Here is a 17,380-nt window from a genome sequence, read left to right as displayed (position 1 = left end):
GTTAGAAAATATAAAGTAAAATTGTGCTCCGAGCGAGAATTGAACTCAGATGCATGGAAGGTGTGAGTAGCACGGCCGAGCTCTCTCGGCTATCTCAGCTCGTTGATTAGCAGGCAGCCAAACTTAAACTGCTTCTACCATAATGCACGCATTCCCGACATGCTCCGGCTGCTGCAGAGAGTACTGAGAGAGACAACGGGGAAACCGCCACAGCTGCGAGCAGCCGTTCATTTAGCTGATGACGAAGAGTGGCTGGCATGATTTATAGCAGATGCATGTAAATTTTAAGCGAATATGCTTCAAAATCTGTAAACAAGCCGTCTGACCAGCAGCGGGCTGCTCGGCTGACGTTAGCTGTTGGTGATTTACATTTTTCTGCCGCAAATTTCAGTTGATCTTAAATTTACGTGCTGTTTAACTTTCATATTTTCTTGCTGTGTAGTTTCAAGAAAAATGTATTTAGAAATTCCTTGTGAAACTTCCTGGAGGAGTCCCTGGATGAACATAACGCGTAATATTGAAGTAATTTCAACGACTACGTACCAGTGTAGGTGGCGCTGAAATTCGGAGACCATGAGTAACCATGGTTCCTTCCGAAGCATTGATTTAACCATGACAGGGCTGAACCAATCATTTTTAAGTCGAGAGTAATTGCTATTTTGTATGACGATAAATGTCAATGTCATCAAGTTCAATAGCTTTAACATTAGTCTCGTGAAAAAAATAAGTTTAGCTTTAGAAGAATTTCATGGTAATATTTTTAGCTTTATCTTAAACCATTGCCATAAGGGAGGGAAATTCATCTGTTATCGAATAAACAATAATATGATGCAATTAGTTGAAATTTTATGTGTGACCTTTCAAATATTTTTGATGACAAACTCAAAGTCACACATCTTTCAAAAACAGGATAAATATTAAAACCAATTGAAATGATTCGAAACATATGTTTTATGCAATTCAGTATCATGGCCGGAACAAATCTCATTTTCTTCTTTTGTCACTTTACTCATAGACTCGTCAAGGGGGAGGAGAGGGTGATAAATAATAAATGTTTTTGGTGAAAAAATACCCAAACAATTAGGCAAAATCATTAAACTCACCGGATTTGTTAAGAAATTTTCTCGATAACTCTAATTTCACTTTAAATTTTTAATTTTTTTGAATAATTTATTTTTGTCCCCCCTCAAAAAGTGGAATTCTGACCAAAATTTTCCAAGAGACATAAGAAAAAATCGAAATTTGTGTCAGCCTAATTTCAACTTCATATTACTCGTTTCAGTATCATAATGGCCTACTTATCCGTATTAGATAATTATGCAACTGAAATGAGCTGCAGAAAGAAAAATAGTTGGATAATGTTCATAATGCAGCCCATTTGAGTTGCATTATGAACATTATGCAACTCAAATGAGTTGTATAATGAAAAAATCATTGCATAAAACTTTGTATTCAACTCGTTGCAAAACTCGATTTTTTGAGCACTTTTCGTATTTATCCAACTCGGCAAGCCTCGTTGGTTAAATGTACGACTCGTGCTGAAAAAAATCATCTTTTTGCAACTCATTGCATAATTAACTAGGTTTTTTTATAATAATAAAACACCCTTCTTTGAAATCAAATCGACTACCAGTGTTTTAAAATAACGCTCCTATTAGAATTTTCATAGAGCTAGTAGCTCTACTAATTGAAGGGATTTTAGTACTAAATGTTCCTTGAATTTAAATAATAGTCTTTTTAAAGACGAGCATAATGATGTTTTAGAGTAGACTAAAAATGCACCCGGAAAGATCTTCAATTCAATCGCAAGTCAAATACGCCAACTTCGAATTGATCACTATTGTCTTTTCAAAAATGGCATTCTAAGTAATCGTATAAGTACCACTGCAACTTGGTGTTTCTTTCCATTGCTTTGTTGATTTAAAAGATTTCTCAAAATATAACACTTTCAATCATATTAGGAAACATCCAGTTTTATTTGCATTCAAAACTTAACATAACAATATCATTTCCAATCATCACACCCTTCGCAATCAACCTCGAACTACCTCCTAAGGGTTAGCAACCGGGGCAACTGGCAAATGATCACCAGTGGCGTGGAATCCATTCTCATCGGCCGTCCACTGCAGCGTAATTGGCGTTCCATCGGGAGCGTTGTACGAGTAGCTTCCCTTCTGGACCGAAACCTGAGCCTGCTGGGTTCCCGTACCGTCCTCCTTGGGCACTTCAACGACCTTCAGCTCACCCTGGTCTTCCACCTTGATGCCGTTGCCCGATTCGTAGGAATACTGGAAACTGCCATCCGGGTTCAGGTTCGAGGTCTGCGACACAATCGGAACCGGCGTTGCGTTCGGATCCTGAGGGGCACATGACACGGCGGCCACCAAAAGAACTACTGCGAAGAACACTTTCATTTTGACTAGATGGGTGGGAGTGATTGTCTCCTGCGCTGACTTGGCACTGTCTGACTCGAGTTAGAAACGAATATGTTAGACTTTTGAGTATCAAATCATCTCTTTATACGGGAGTCCCCACCCAAAACTTTGCCTACCCTTCTGTGTGGATCTAGCTCTGGAGGCGCTAATTGCCCGTAGAGGTTACCATGATCGTTGAACGATGACACCATGAAAGTGATGGGCGTTAGTTGGGATGCAGCTAAAAAGCAATGATGCGATCTGCCGGCCGGTGGCCTTGAGGACTCGTTAGATCAGCTGTGGTTAGCAAGTCCGACGGCGGCGGTTGCTGCAGTTGATAAGGTGTAACGCGAATGTGTTAAAAATAAGATATCCTTGGCTCCCGTTAGTTTTCTGTGAATGTATCAATGTAAATACATGTACTAAGGGGTAGGATGATTTATTTTTATTGGCAAACAGGTTTATCATAAATACATGAATTAGGTAACAAGCTGCTTGGTAAGACAGAAATTAATCAACCATATGTCTGTTTTAGTGATTTAACCCTTTAAAGCCTATTTTTGATGCCTTTTATTAAACATTTCTATTTGGTGTTTGAAAATATAAAAATGGCAAAATATTGCTGACTGCACCCCAAATTGGACTGACACAATAGTGTGCACACACCTTCAAAGTGTGATTGCAGCGCAGGGCCACGTCGGATCGAGTTGAGGTATTCGGTGCACTTATTCCTTGTAAATGGAGGAATAAGTGCACCGAAGACGTCGAGACGACCCGAGGCAAATGTGCACTTTTATCACACTTTTAAGGCGTGCCAATAAAAGTGTGACAGTCCAATTTGAGATGTAGTCTGCAATATAATGAAACATATTCTTTTCGAATGAGTTAGGTCATCCAAACTGCCTTGAGTTTCCATAATGAAATCTACGAGCATAATTGCATCTTTTAACATCTTACCAAGCTGCGATATGTAATTTACCATGTCCAGAGATTCTCAGAAAGTTAACATTTAAAAGATCAGTTGGGATGTGGGGATTTTTTTATTACCGTACGGGTTTGGGCTGAAGGGTCTCAGATTTTCATGAAACTTTTTCCACAGGCAGGATTTATGGATATATGAATAAAAAAAAAGAGAAAAATTCAGGGTCATCTATTTTCCCGGAAAACTCAGGTAAAATTTTTGTGTTTTCCCCTGAAACTACTTACATATATGGCACATTTGGACATTTTTCACAAAATTGGCCATAACTCAAAAACGAAAAATAAGTGCATTCCAAAAATTTCAGCGATAAAAGCTTATGAAATTACCTCCTCAAAAATATTTTTCTGAAAATTTTCCACGAGTTCGGGCATAGTTTTTCCGGTTTTTCTTTACAAATTTTCTCAACGGTGAAAAAAGTGGAAAAAGTTTCTTGAAAATCTGAGACCCTTCGGCCCAAACCCGTACGGTAATAAACGAGCGACGTTTTACCTTATCTGCATGTATATGCAGATTTAACAATGGATAAAGTATTTAATTTTTGTTCACAATTTACTAAAATTTTGATGTTGATGTCGCTTAGGGGTGGAATGAACACCTGTAACTACAAGAGGGTGTAAACGCATTGCAAACTGTTAGGCGTTTTAGAAAGTTTTGAAAAAACAAATTTAATTGTTATTGCTTGAAATTGTTATAATGAATTAAGGTTTTATGAAAAATTTGTCTAAGATAGAGTATCACCGTGCAATGTGCCAAAACCCGTGTTTGTGCATATCAGTTTAAATGTGTTGTACCCCCAAATGCATATGTATATATATGGAATGATCAGATAATAAAATCAGTACGCATTTTACCATTGCAATGGAAAGATGTTCCGTGTTCCGTCCAGTTTATTTGCACGTCGGTTAATCGACCCGCCCTTGCGCGAACAACCCGTTATATATTATCAAATAAAAATGTTCACCAAAATGGCACCCGGCATTCTAAAGATATACTATTCTAGTATCTCCTCTGAGTATTTGAAAATGTCTTATCGAGGGAAACTAAAGTTTTTGCTATTTGAAGATTTTGATGAGTAAATATGCCCACATGGTGTGCCTGAAATCGTTACCCAAGCAACACACATGTTATAATAGAGTTACGACAGCGCAAATTTTGGTTGTATAAAAGTTTATTTTACGTAATCCCAACATTGTGTTGAAATAACGTAAAATAAACTTCTATACAACCAAAACTTGCGCTGTCGTAACTTTTATATAACATATGTGTTACTTGGGTATTAACAAATTAAAATGTACACCAAACTGACACAAGGCATTCCAAAGATATACTATTATAGCATCACCTCCGAATTTTTTTTATCGATGGAAACCAAAGTTTTTACTGTTTGAAGATTTTCCTCTAGTTTCATAGAATTACCTCATATTTGGAAATATTGTTATACAGTGCTCTTAATATCATGAACAAATAATAACTCTGCTTGACAAAACTTTAAAAAAGTTCGTTTGGGATGAGAAAAAAAGAACAGGGTTCTGAAACCCTCAAAGTGCCATAGTGAGAAAAATTTTCGAAATATATTGGAACGGGACTTCACAGTTTATGACCGAAGTTTTACACCGCTTATTTACTCATATGAGAAAATTCTATATAAATGGCTCAAAATCTTCAAATCACAAAAACTTAAGTTTCCCTCGTTGAAACATTTTCAAATTCTCAGTGGAGATACTAGAATACTATATCTTTCGAATGCCGGGTCTCATTTGGGTGGACATTTTTATTTGTTAATAACGGTTTTTTGGCACACCGTAATTTGTAGTATTGATCTCCGTAGGCAAATCACGATGCTGGGTCATTAGGCCGAATGGTCATTAGGCCGAATGGTCATTAGGCCGAATGGTCGTTAGGCCGAATGGTCATCAGGACGAAGTGAAAGTTAGCCGTTGTTTTTATCTTTTCCAACATTTTTTGCCAATTTTTTGCCTAGTTTAACAATAAAACTAGAAAGAATAGCCTATGTTTCAAAGAAGGAAAAATTTATGAATTGAATATTAGCAGTTTCAGCGCCAAAAACTATTTTAGCAATGATACTAGAAAGAACAGCCTATATTTAAAGAAAGAAAAATTCATGGGTAAAATATCAGTACATTCAGCATCAATAAAGTATCTTCGTGCCTGTCACACGATACACACATGCAAAATGGTCATTTGCAGAGGAAGCTCTCAGTTAATAACTGTGGCTGAGAAAGCAGGCTGAGAAGCAGGCTTTGTCTCAGTGGGGACGTAACGGCAAGAAGAAGACCCAATGGACCATTTGGCCTGATGACCATTCGGCCTAATGACCATTCGGCCTAATGACCTTCGGCCGAATGGCCTGACACCGCAAATCACTTAACTGGTTGATGTAATCAAAGGTGTAACACAAAATATGCAGGGGTGTCCATTATGCCCCGATGGGTGTCCATTTCGCCCGCACCTTTCCTGCCAGCTCTGAAAGACACACGGCTTACAATTCATTATTTCGACAATGATTTTTCATAAGGGCCTAACTGACTTGATCTTTTTCTCTTCGTCGACTCTCTCTTTCGCTAATAAATTGATCAAAACAAACAAAATCATTATTCTTTTTGTTTCTATAGCAACGTGTACCGTCAAATGGGGTAACTTGCAACACTTTTCGACTTTGAAGCAATATCATTGAAAATCTAAACATTTGAACCATTTCGTAAAGCATCGTGTACGCTAATTACCCAGAGTAGAATACTATGTAGCAATTGATTTATCAAAATATGTTTTCACCTAATCAGGAGGTGCCAAATACATGCTTGTTGCAAGTTTCCCCATCTGTGGGGTAATTTGCAACACAGGACATGAAGTTAAGTTAGCTATCATTAAACAGCACTAAAATTCTGGTGCTTAGTCGTATTGTAAATTTCTGATGTAATGCATGAAAAATACATTGTTAAGATGTACACTAACCAAGTGACAAATATTTTTTCATGAAAGGGTTAATAGTTATTGCTAAGTGAGAGTATATCGTTTAACAACAGGTCTCACGTCCCCCAAATATAAAATATATATGGATTTCGTGACGTAGTACTCGTAACAAAATGTCAACAATGATAATTTTCATTTCTTGAAAAGGTAGAGTGAGTCATCTTTAAGTAGTTTTCAGTTTGAAGTGGTGTTTGACAATTTCAGCTAAAATAACATGATTGAAACACATCTATTGAACTTTGTAAATATCAAAGTCGTTAATTTGGATACTCAGCTGAAATAATTTAGCCCATGTGGAGCCTCGTAGCCGTGCGGTTAGGGTCACCAAGCTTATAATCGCACCATGCTATGGGGTGAGGGTTCGATTCCCGCTTCGGGCGTTGAAACTTTTCAAGAGAATAGTTTCTTCCCCGTTTCCACTGGTGCATGTTCCGTTGTCCGTTGTCTAATGTTAAGTTTAAAACAGTCTGTACAGCCGAAAGCTGAAGACGTTGTCCGTGTCTTTTTTTTAATCTCGGTTCAGAATTGATGTTAGTGATTGTTTTAAAGCGCCCATAAACTAAATTAAACTTTTAACAAGATGTAACATGAATAAAACCCCATAATATGGTATTTCCTAACAATGTTTGAAAATCACGTTAAAAAAATGTAAAAAAAGAGTTGTCGTTTGAAAATGAACTCGTTACGTAATCAAGAAATGATCCGTTTCGATTATTTCTGTCAAAATTATCGTGAAATGAAGATAAATAATAGAAGGTTTTGTCAAATTTAACTGTTGCAAGTTACCCCATAGTGGTTGACGAATATAATAATCATTTTTTACATTACTCAGTCGATAAGTTTATTAAACTTTTATCGTTTAGCTAAGCTTACTATTAGGTACCCTAACTGCAACCAAGGTCATCAGACTTATCGCACTTACCATAGAGGAGAGGTGAAGCACGATTTTCATACTAGTTTCTATGACATAAAATGAGCAAACCGTTCATACAGTGTAGCTATATAATAAACAAAGAAACAAAACTAATTTTTTCACTATATCGATCTTTGGTGTATATAATCTCTATAACCGAAATAGAAGGGCATACTAGTTTTCATTACAGGTCGGACTCGATTATCCGGAGACTCGATTATCCGGTGACTCGATTATCCGGAATTCGATTATCCGGAATTTTAGACTCTCCGGAGTATTTTTATTGCGATATTTTTTTTTTTTATTTTAATGATAAAATTTGACAGAATTAAGTATTGTAACATTGTGCTGACACGATTTTGGAAGCCCCCGATTCCATTTTCCTCCGATTTTGTCGGCTTTTTGACCAGATTATGTAAGCCTCTTTTAACGAGAAAATTAAAATGTTATATACTCAGCATTAACATTTTACATTTCCAGTATTTTACAATGTTTAATTCAGTTGATAGTTTTTGGCGTCATATACAAATTACGTAAAAAAAGAATCTCGTGTTATATTTGAAAAGGGCCAAACAATTTTAAATCTCTTCTCAGCGGGAAAACGCTAAATTTTGCATCTGTTTTCAAAACATGCCGTGAATCATCCAGGAAATATTCAAAGAATGATTGCTGGCATTTTTTCAGAAAATGTTTCTCTGCTGAGGAATTCCACGGAGTCATGTCAGTCGATCCTGAGCGACCATTTCAAAAATATCTGAAACTTTGCACAGTTTTTCAATTTCATCTAAATCGTCATTTTTCGATATCAAACCTTCATATTCACTCACGACTAACTTTTCAGAAGGGTGTATGCTAAAACAGCTCAAAAATATTCTAAAAGCTGTACAGCAAAAACGGACTTTTCGATTGTTATGAATTTTTCAGCAAAGTTAGATAACTAAATGATGATTCCTTAGAAAATATACACTGTAAAAAATTTATTTTTTTACTTACAAAAAATTTGATTTTTGTCACAAAAACTCAAATATCTCAAAACCCTATCTTTTTACCAACGTTAATTTTTTAGGGGAAATGGCCCTTTATATCAGCTATCTACCATACAATTTTGGTGATGGTAAACTGATAAACAAAAAAGTTATGACATTTCAAACATTTCACAATTTTTACATTTAGTAACAAAAAAAATTTTTTTTCTGTGTAAATTATTTTGAGAATTATTTTTTGATGCTGATTTTATTGTAAAGGCTACCGCCTGAATTAAACAAGTTGTTTTCATGATACTTTTGTTTGATTATTCATAATTTCTATAGTATCTATTTGAAACTTAGACGCGATCCAGTGTTTTGATCAAAAATATTGAGAGTGTCATACTTTTTATTGTACGTGACTGGTGAAAAAATCCATTGATAGTGTTGAAAAGCTGTTGATTATAAGAAAAATGGAATTAAACTTATTTTTAAGACAAAAGCTGTATAATAAAAGTTTTATATACGCGTATACGTCTAGTTTATCTTCAGAAAAATACCTCTTAGAGAACAGACTTTATGATCGGAAGAATGCGAGTAACTTCAACAACAACAACTGCATGAGAGTTACCTACCACGTGAAAATCCATCGCCCAGTTCACACTACCCCCACCTGGTGGAAATGTTTCACGAAATACTGCGATGTGCAATATCGTCATCAGAAGGCGCTAGTGTGAAACGTCAAACGCAAAGAAAAATGATGGGCACTCTTCTGGTTATGAAAGCCACAACCAAGATTCAAAATGATCGTTAAAGGCGTGGTCAATGAAAATTTCGTCAGTGTTACGTTTGTTTGTCTGTATACATACCATGACAATGCTCACGAAAAAGCAAAAAAAAAATACTTCCGCTATGGATATTAAATAGTAAATTTTTTCTTCAGCCAAGCAAACAACACCAAACTAGTCAGTTAAAACTAATAAGTGATTTTGTTTATTATAATCTAACGAACAACACGAACTCAACTCTCTCTTGTAGACCGTTTGATGAAAAAAAAAAATGATCAAAGGAGTTACGAAATCTCACCGAAAGCACCATAGATAATCTGAAAGAGACTGGTTATGCCCAAATTGAATCCAAATTTACGCATTTGCACGTCCTGCCGTCTAGACTTTGACAAACGAGCCATCTGTATATCATCGGTAAAGCAGGGCGTAGGAAGTTCGAAAACGACAACAACTGAGAAATTGCCAGAAGTTCTAAGTGCAGAGAGTCATGTCACCGTACCATCAGCGACATCAGTTTAAACAATTAATCACGCCCCTTTTCAAAAATACTTTGATATATACTTCAACATCTATACCCATTTCAATATTTTTAACGTTGCAAAACACGCTTTCAACATTCATTTTGAAGAAGAGGGAAAACACTTGTCCTCAAATGTAACAGCAAATAATGAATAAACGACTAATGCGCGGAGGGCGTGATAAAATCGGAACATTACTGTACATATAATATACATAATACATAATAAAAACAGCTTGTTTTACTCACGCAAGGCCATTAACAATAAAATCAGCATCAAGCTGCGATTTCCGGCCGAAATAAAGGCAGGAACAAATCTCATTTTCTTCTTTTGTCACAGCGCTCGTTAAGGGGGAGGATGATAAATAATAAATGTATTCGATGGAAAAATATCCAAACAATTAGGCAACATAGATAAACTCATCGGATTTATTAAGAAAGTTTCTGTGGAACTCGAATTACACCTTAAATTTGTTGATTTTCTTGAACATTTTATTTGTGCCCCCCTCAAAATGTTGAATTCCGACCAAAATTTTCCGAGGGGGCGGTGACATAAGAGAAAATCGAAATTTGTATTAGCCTAATTTACACTAAAAAAAAATTATTACTAAATGTGACAATTGTGAAATGTTTGAATTGTCATAACTTTTTTGTTTATTAGTTTATCATCACCAAATTTTTATGGTAGATTGCTAATACAATGGACCGTTTTTCCTAAAAAAATTGCAGTGGTAAAAAGATAGGGTTTTGAAATATTTGAGTTTTTCTGACAAAAATGATATTTTTTAATGTTAAAAGAGATTTTTTTTCACAGTGTATATTTTCTTAGGAATCACCATTTAGTTATCTAACTTTGCTAAACAATAAAATCAGCATCAAACTGCGATTTCTGACCGAAATAATTTACACAGAAAAAAATATTTACCAAATGTGAAAATTGTGAAATGTTTGAAATGTTATAACTTTTTTGTTTATTAGTTTACCATCACCAAATTTTTATGGTAGATTGCTAATACAATGGACCGTCTTCCCTAAAAAAATTGCGTTGGTAAAAAGATAGGGTTTTGAGATATTTGAGTTTTTGTGACAAAAATGATATTTTTAATGTTAAAAAAGATGTTTTTTTCACAGTGTATATTTTCATAGGAATCACCATTTAGTTATCTAACTTTGCTGAAAAATTCATAGCAATCGAACGAACCATTTTGGCTGTACAGATTTTTGAATATTATTGAACCATTTTCACATACACCCTTTCGAAAAGTTAGTCGTGATTCAAAATAAAAATTTGATTTCGAAAAATGGCGATTTAGATGGAACTGAAAAACTGTGCAAAGTTTCAGTTCAATAGAAAATCATGAATTAAAAAATTTCCTTAATTTTGATGCTGTTGCTTGGAATCGCTCAGCTTTGTGAGGAGGTGTCTCCAAATTAGATCACCGATTTTGTGAGTAGTTCTATTTTGCATGTGTATGTTTGTTCTAATAAATGTATTATTTTAGCATTTTAGCTTACCGAAGACAAATCCAATGTCGGGTTTGATGTGAGAAACGGTAGAAAAACGGCAGCCCCAGCAACAAACCTAAAAATGGAACTGTAGCAAATGAAGTCTTGAAGATGAGACTAAACTGAAACACCGCCACGCCAACGCTAGAAAAAAATCAAACACGCAGCATCCATTTCCTGATAAATTTAATATAACTGCAAAATTCCGCGGAACTTTTTCGAAAATTTCGTTTCGTTTCGAAAAATACCGAGTGAATTCGAATTTCGTATCGATCTCACGAAACATTTTGGAATTTCGTTTCGTTTCGTACCGCATTGCGTCAGAAATTTCACATATCGTTTCGTTTCGTTTCGCTTTGAAAAAATCCCATACCGCATACCCTTAGAAATAAAAATCGATACTCCGGATAATCGAGTCCGACCTGTATAATTAGAAAATACTTCACATTCAGTGTATGTCATCGTGTTGCAAGTTACACCGCTGTTGCAAGTAACCCCGTTTGACTGTAGTCATCTTCTTCGCATTTCAACCAAAAAATCTTTGGAAAACTCAATACACATTCTATGATAACACAAAGAGAGGATCGATGAAGAGAACTCGAAAATGTCAGTTAGGCCCAAATGAAAAATCAGTAAGAAATTCTCTTCAAAATAAACACATTCTAGCTGCTGCAAATGATTGGAATACGTAGGTAATAAGTTAAAGTTGTAAGCCAACTAATAATATGTTGAGTTTTTCTCTGTTGTACAGGCCTAACGTACTCATTTTCTAAGGGTATCCATTATGCCCCTAATCCCCCTAAAAGATAAACTGTCAATTTAAGTAATAATTAACGAATATTTAAATAATTTTCTCACATTTTTGGAAATGTTGTCAAAAAAGAAACCCTTTGCTGTCAAATTCGAGGAATGCCTAAACCGGAATTGCAACCTGTGCTGTGTATACGCGGACGTCGCCTTAAAGCTAAATACGGTTGTATATAGATACTTAGCAAACAGAAGTAACATCCAAATGATCTCTAGAGGAGCTTGTCACCAGCTACATATTTCCAAAAACAATAAATTAGTCTCAGTTAGTTACTGCCTGTTTAAGGTGAAACATCAAGAAATCCCATTGCAATTTTGCATACAAACTTTAGAGGCACAAATCTGACGAACGAAGCATCGAGCCAAGCTGCACTTGTTTATCCTGGCTTTGCTCACTTGCAAAAAGAGGCAGCTTTTCCAAATCGAGCGCAATTGTTTACGATTATTTAAGATTGGTGCTCTTAAAATCGTGAGTAGGGGTTCAAGTCAGCCATTGTGGCAGCCATATTTGTATCCTCTGAAGTTTCTCCTTAAGAAACCCTCAAGCCTAGTATACGTACTGACATGCCTTATTGGGTGTAAATTGAACAATCGACATTCATTCATGGATGAACCTATGTACTAGCTACTGAGAGAACTTCTGCTGCAGCCCACCAAAGTGTGAAATTCCTTCCAAAATCAATTGCACAGAGGTCATTGCCGGCTGTAGTTAGCAAGATGTGCAGTGTTTTGAATGTGCTGTGACTAACTTCTACACTTTTTAACTATAAATGTGTACTTCAGCAGAACTTTTCGCGCAGTATTGTTCCACGCGTCTTCGGCGCGATTTCATCTCCCGGAAATTAGTGAATATGCGCCAAATCGCAGTTCTATCGTTGGTGCTGTTGGGTGCCATTTGCGTAACTTCCCAAGGCTTCATTCCACAAGGATTCGGATTGAATCAGGTGCCAATCCTGAGTTCCTACGCAGAGCAACAGCTGGATGGAAGTTTCCAGTATGGATACGAAACCGGCAACGGAATCCAGGTGCAAACGCAGGGAGTGCTGAAACCAGTTCCGGTGATTCGACCTGATGGCGTTGGAAGCAGTTTGGCATTGGTGCAAAGTGGGAGCTACTCGTATCCTTCCCCCGATGGAACGATAATCGAAGTTAGGTGGACTGCAGACGAAAATGGATTCCATCCTCAAGTAACTCGTTTGCCTGCAGCACCGGTTCCTATTGTGCCGCCGACTATTCCGCTGGACCCAGGATTACCCGGAAGATTTAGATTTAGGCGATTAGCGAAAAATAGAAGATCGAGATCTTGAAATATGGTATAACAAGCAATAAATAAGTTAACTTTCATAGCAGATTGTTTCATTAAGATCATCAATAATCGTAAACCTACAAACCGAATCAGTGAATCAATCACCCTTCACTTGCTGAAAATTCAACACCCGGTAGCACCTCATTTAGCATAACGACCAATTTGAGTCTGTTCCGCCGCAATACTTTTACTGGTTTGTCCCGTCCTTTTAAGTGGCTGCAGACCTTCGCATGCAATATTTACATCTATAAAATGCGTTCGGCGGCAGTGCTCACAGGCGACGGCGGCGGCGGCCAGCTTTCTTCCGTTTGAATTTAAACAAGTGGCAATCTGCTCGTAAAGATTCTGCTGCTTTGCGCAATCAACCGCGCTGTGCAATGATTTGCTCCATCAGAGAACCAGAGTCTCAATACCGTCTCGGACATAGAACATAGATGCTTGCTAGACTCAAGTGTGTAGCATACAACTCCACACAATTCACGTCGGATGAGGTTATGGTAGTCGTCAGACTAGAGAAGCTCTTGAGATTTTGTTCTTTTGAATGGCAGCCTTTTTGCGTGCGATGTTCTTCAAAACTTGTGATGCCATTTAGGGTATCCGAATCAAGCGAAAGATTTATATTGTTCTATGAATAATCAATGATGGCATTCTAGATTTCCTCACCTACGCACATGGTATTTTTTTCACGGCCAGAAACCTCTTATTTTTGCATGATTCGTCGAAATATCATGTTACTTTTTTGCACGGTTTTTCGAATTTAGAATCAATAACATTTTTGCACGGTGCGGATCTCCCGTGCAAAAAAAAAGAATCGGGTGTAATACATTTTTCTGCAATAGCCCTGAAAACCACAAAAGCAGAAATCGAACACGTTCTCTATCAGTTTAAGACATATTTCAAATTGGAGTGAAATTTTCAAGTTAACTTGTAAATTTAGCTCCAATTTGGAAGTCTACCATTGGATTCATACCATGTTTTCTCCAGAAGTTCTCTCCGTGATTGCTTGAGAAGTTCCTTCCAGACATTTTTTAGAAATTCCAAGAATTCATCCAGGTAAAACTTCTTGGGGGATTCCTTCTAGAACTTATTCCGGAATTATTTTAGGAAATCCTTCCGTAATTACTTAAGGATCGCAACCCGGCGTTCTTCCTCCATTCCCCAATTTTCTTGGTGGAGCATCTCTAGCAATTTTGTATAGATTCCTTCAGATGTTCGTTCATTCAAAAAGAACTTCTTAAGGAATGCCTGAAGCAATTCTTGGAGGATCATCATTCTGCAGCAGGTGAATTCACTGGTATTTTGTACTAACTGAAACTCACCCTTGAGTGCATATATAAAAATAATGAATAGAATAAATGGAAAATTTAAAGTGATGGAGACGCATGGTCATTTCATACGTAAATAGGCACAAAACTTGAAGGTTAAAAAAAAAGCCCTTATTAATCCACCTAGCGGTGATGGTGCCTTTCTCGTGCCTTCGAAAAACCACCAAACTCAAGAAACATGTTAATAAATATCGCACTTCAATTCATTTGACAAAAATCCTATTCATGGTACAAGCAATTATGTCGTTTTTAACTGGTACCTTTTTTCGTTGATATTCTTTAACATTATCACAGGCACCTAAAAATTGTCCATGGAATGATTTTTTTTTCGATTTCATCGATTGGTATAGTAAAATATTAAGTTTATGCTGCTTCTTTAAATCCAACAAGATCCAATTCAATTACTTCTGGCATTGGTCAGTTTTTAAGTCGTATGTGTTTTTCTGTTTATTCGACCTGAAGCAGCTGTGTAAGTATTTACAGTCCACTTTTGTCCACTAGACTTTAACATTGTACAACATCTCCACGCGTTTTCAATACTTTCAGTGCTGCAAATCACGATTTGAATATTCATCTTAAAGATAAGAACGGCCCGAGCAGAGGAGAATAGCCAGTTTATAACTATGAAATCTTATAACCTGTTTTTATATCTTGTTTTGTTATTATTAAATTATCTCATTTTGTTATAATCAAGCTATTGATATGCATTAACTAAATTACATTTAAATAACATGTTTTGTTGAAGTACAAGTCGGCACCAACATTTCAAAAGGGCGTAACTGCATTTGGAAGTAATACCTTTTTTCAAAGCTGTAGGTCGTACTGCCTCCCTTACACTCAAACCACCGTGGTTGTCGGAAAGAGGAGAGTTTTCCCCATCTGGTACTTGTTGTGAAAAACATGGAAATCATAACACATGATCCACAGCTTTAAAAGAAGGTGATGATTCCAAAAGCAGTTACGCCCTTTTGAAATGTAGGTGTCGAAGTTTAGTTATTGTTGTACTATTGATCAACTTATCAGCAATAGCACACCCGATCAGAAAGGCATAACAAAAATGTAACAAATTTATATCAGCGGTTGATAGATATATCAACGTTTGTTATATTTAGATATATTTGACAAAAAGGATTTGAAACCCAGATTTAATTATATCAGAACTATAACAAAGTCAGTTATAATACAAATAAATTCATTTTGATCATCTTTATATGAACATTATAACAAACTCAGTTATAGTTTTGAAAATGCAGTTTATATCAAATGAACATTTTACAAGTGGTGTTTGGTACGCAGTTACGCCGCTGTGTGGTGCTACTGTGCTTGTAAAATACAGGATTTTTGACAAGTTTGAATCATGATCCAGACCTTTAAGAAAATTCGGGTTACTCATTAAATTTATTTATTGACATACTTGTAGATTGAGGATTATCCCTTATTGGAAGTTCAAAATCGATTTCTTGATTATCTAGGTTCAAATTCACTAACACAAATTGAAATTTAAACCTTAAATAAACTAATGTAGTATTTTTGACATGTTTGAATCATGATCTAAACCTTTAAGAAAGCTCAGATAGATATTGCCGCGTTAACCTTGGATTCTCAGCCAGCTGCGTTCGAAACGCGCAGTATTAGATCGCGCTAGACCGCGTACCTATGGTTTGTATACGGTGTGCACCTTGTCTAAAACTGTTTTTGCAGCCGCCGGGTGGGAGCTGTCACGTATAATCAGCCGCCTTGTACAAATCAAACGGGCGCAATGTTTCCGCGATAAACTGCGGCTGGTTAACGTTGAACAATTCGTCATTAAAGTGTAGAATTAGCTTAGTGTTAAAATACACATTAGTAAAAACAACAAAAAAATCGTGATTGAAATCATCGTCATCATCAAATATTTGAAAGCAGTTTTTTCGATCAAAACAAAAGTCTTTGCTATGAAAATATATTCACTGCACTCTATGAAAGTTTTTATTCTGAAATTGGAAGTTTTATTTTGTTATTGAATTAACATGATACAACTGGATCAATTAGTCGTCTGCAAATGAAAATCACCTTAGTTTTTGAAGAATTGATTGATTACAAATTATTTGTGGAGCTTTGAAATTTATTTCTAGTTGAGACACGTTTCATTGCCATGCAATTAACGTCCATATTAATTCAGTAGAAATACAGCTTCCTATGATCTGCAAACATGTGGTGTGGGTATTACATACTTTCAAAGATGAAAGAAGGCTGTTGATAAATAAGGCTAACATCAATGGTCCTGAAACCGATCCTTGTAGCTCTCCCGATAGAGTACCGATCAGGCTTCAAGGATTTCCTTTAACTTCCACAATTTGAAAGCGGTTATTCAAATAGGATTTACTCAATAAAACAGAATCTCAACTGAAATCAAATAGATGTGATAACCTGTGCAGTAGTTCAAAATAAGAAACTCTATTAAAAGCTTTTGGAAAACCAACCAATAGCAGAAGGCTATTTCTTTTTTACCGATATGGACATCGTCATGCATTTTGAGCAAATGCCGAAGCAAATGCAGAACAGGTGTTTTCAACTAGTGTTTAAACTCTTTTTTGCTGAAAATGAAAACATTATATGAGGTCACGAGGCAAAGCAAACGCCACAGAATTGCATCAGTATGTCAATTCTTGTACCATGTAATGTTAAAATTGTGCATTAAATACTTCATTTTTTAATTCACAAGCCATCTAAATCTGACAATCTCACAGAAATGCACACTAACGCCACAAAGCAGTGAAATTTCTAACCACCAGACTACTGCATAACTTTGCCATAGGCAAGAAGTTCCTTGATGGTGAGGAACATTAGATAATTATTTAATAACATATGTCAAAATCTTCTAATT

At 36.1% G+C, this 17,380-nt stretch overlaps 3 protein-coding genes across 10 annotated transcripts in view; 2 read left to right on the top strand and 1 right to left on the bottom strand.

The window, feature by feature from the left end:
* LOC109412350 (pinin) overlaps positions 1–17,380 on the top strand; it is a 59,028-nt gene that overhangs the window by 24,571 nt on the left and 17,077 nt on the right. The window lies entirely within an intron of this gene.
* On the bottom strand, positions 1,949–2,508 carry LOC109416192 (endocuticle structural glycoprotein SgAbd-2). Its single transcript, XM_019690180.3, has one exon. The coding sequence runs from the start codon at positions 2,412–2,414 to the stop codon at positions 2,052–2,054; it is 363 nt and encodes a 120-aa protein (XP_019545725.3). The 5' UTR covers positions 2,415–2,508; the 3' UTR covers positions 1,949–2,051.
* On the top strand, positions 12,420–13,229 carry LOC134287967 (endocuticle structural glycoprotein ABD-4-like). Its single transcript, XM_062851331.1, has one exon. It carries the CDS (start codon positions 12,654–12,656, stop codon positions 13,188–13,190), a length of 537 nt encoding a protein of 178 aa, XP_062707315.1. The 5' UTR covers positions 12,420–12,653; the 3' UTR covers positions 13,191–13,229.

Source organism: Aedes albopictus, chromosome 2, assembly GCF_035046485.1.
Source record: "Aedes albopictus strain Foshan chromosome 2, AalbF5, whole genome shotgun sequence".
NCBI classification, from domain to species: Eukaryota; Metazoa; Arthropoda; class Insecta; order Diptera; family Culicidae; genus Aedes; species Aedes albopictus.
Note: the sequence above shows the minus strand (reverse complement) of the source record. Positions and strands in the feature narration are given on the sequence as shown.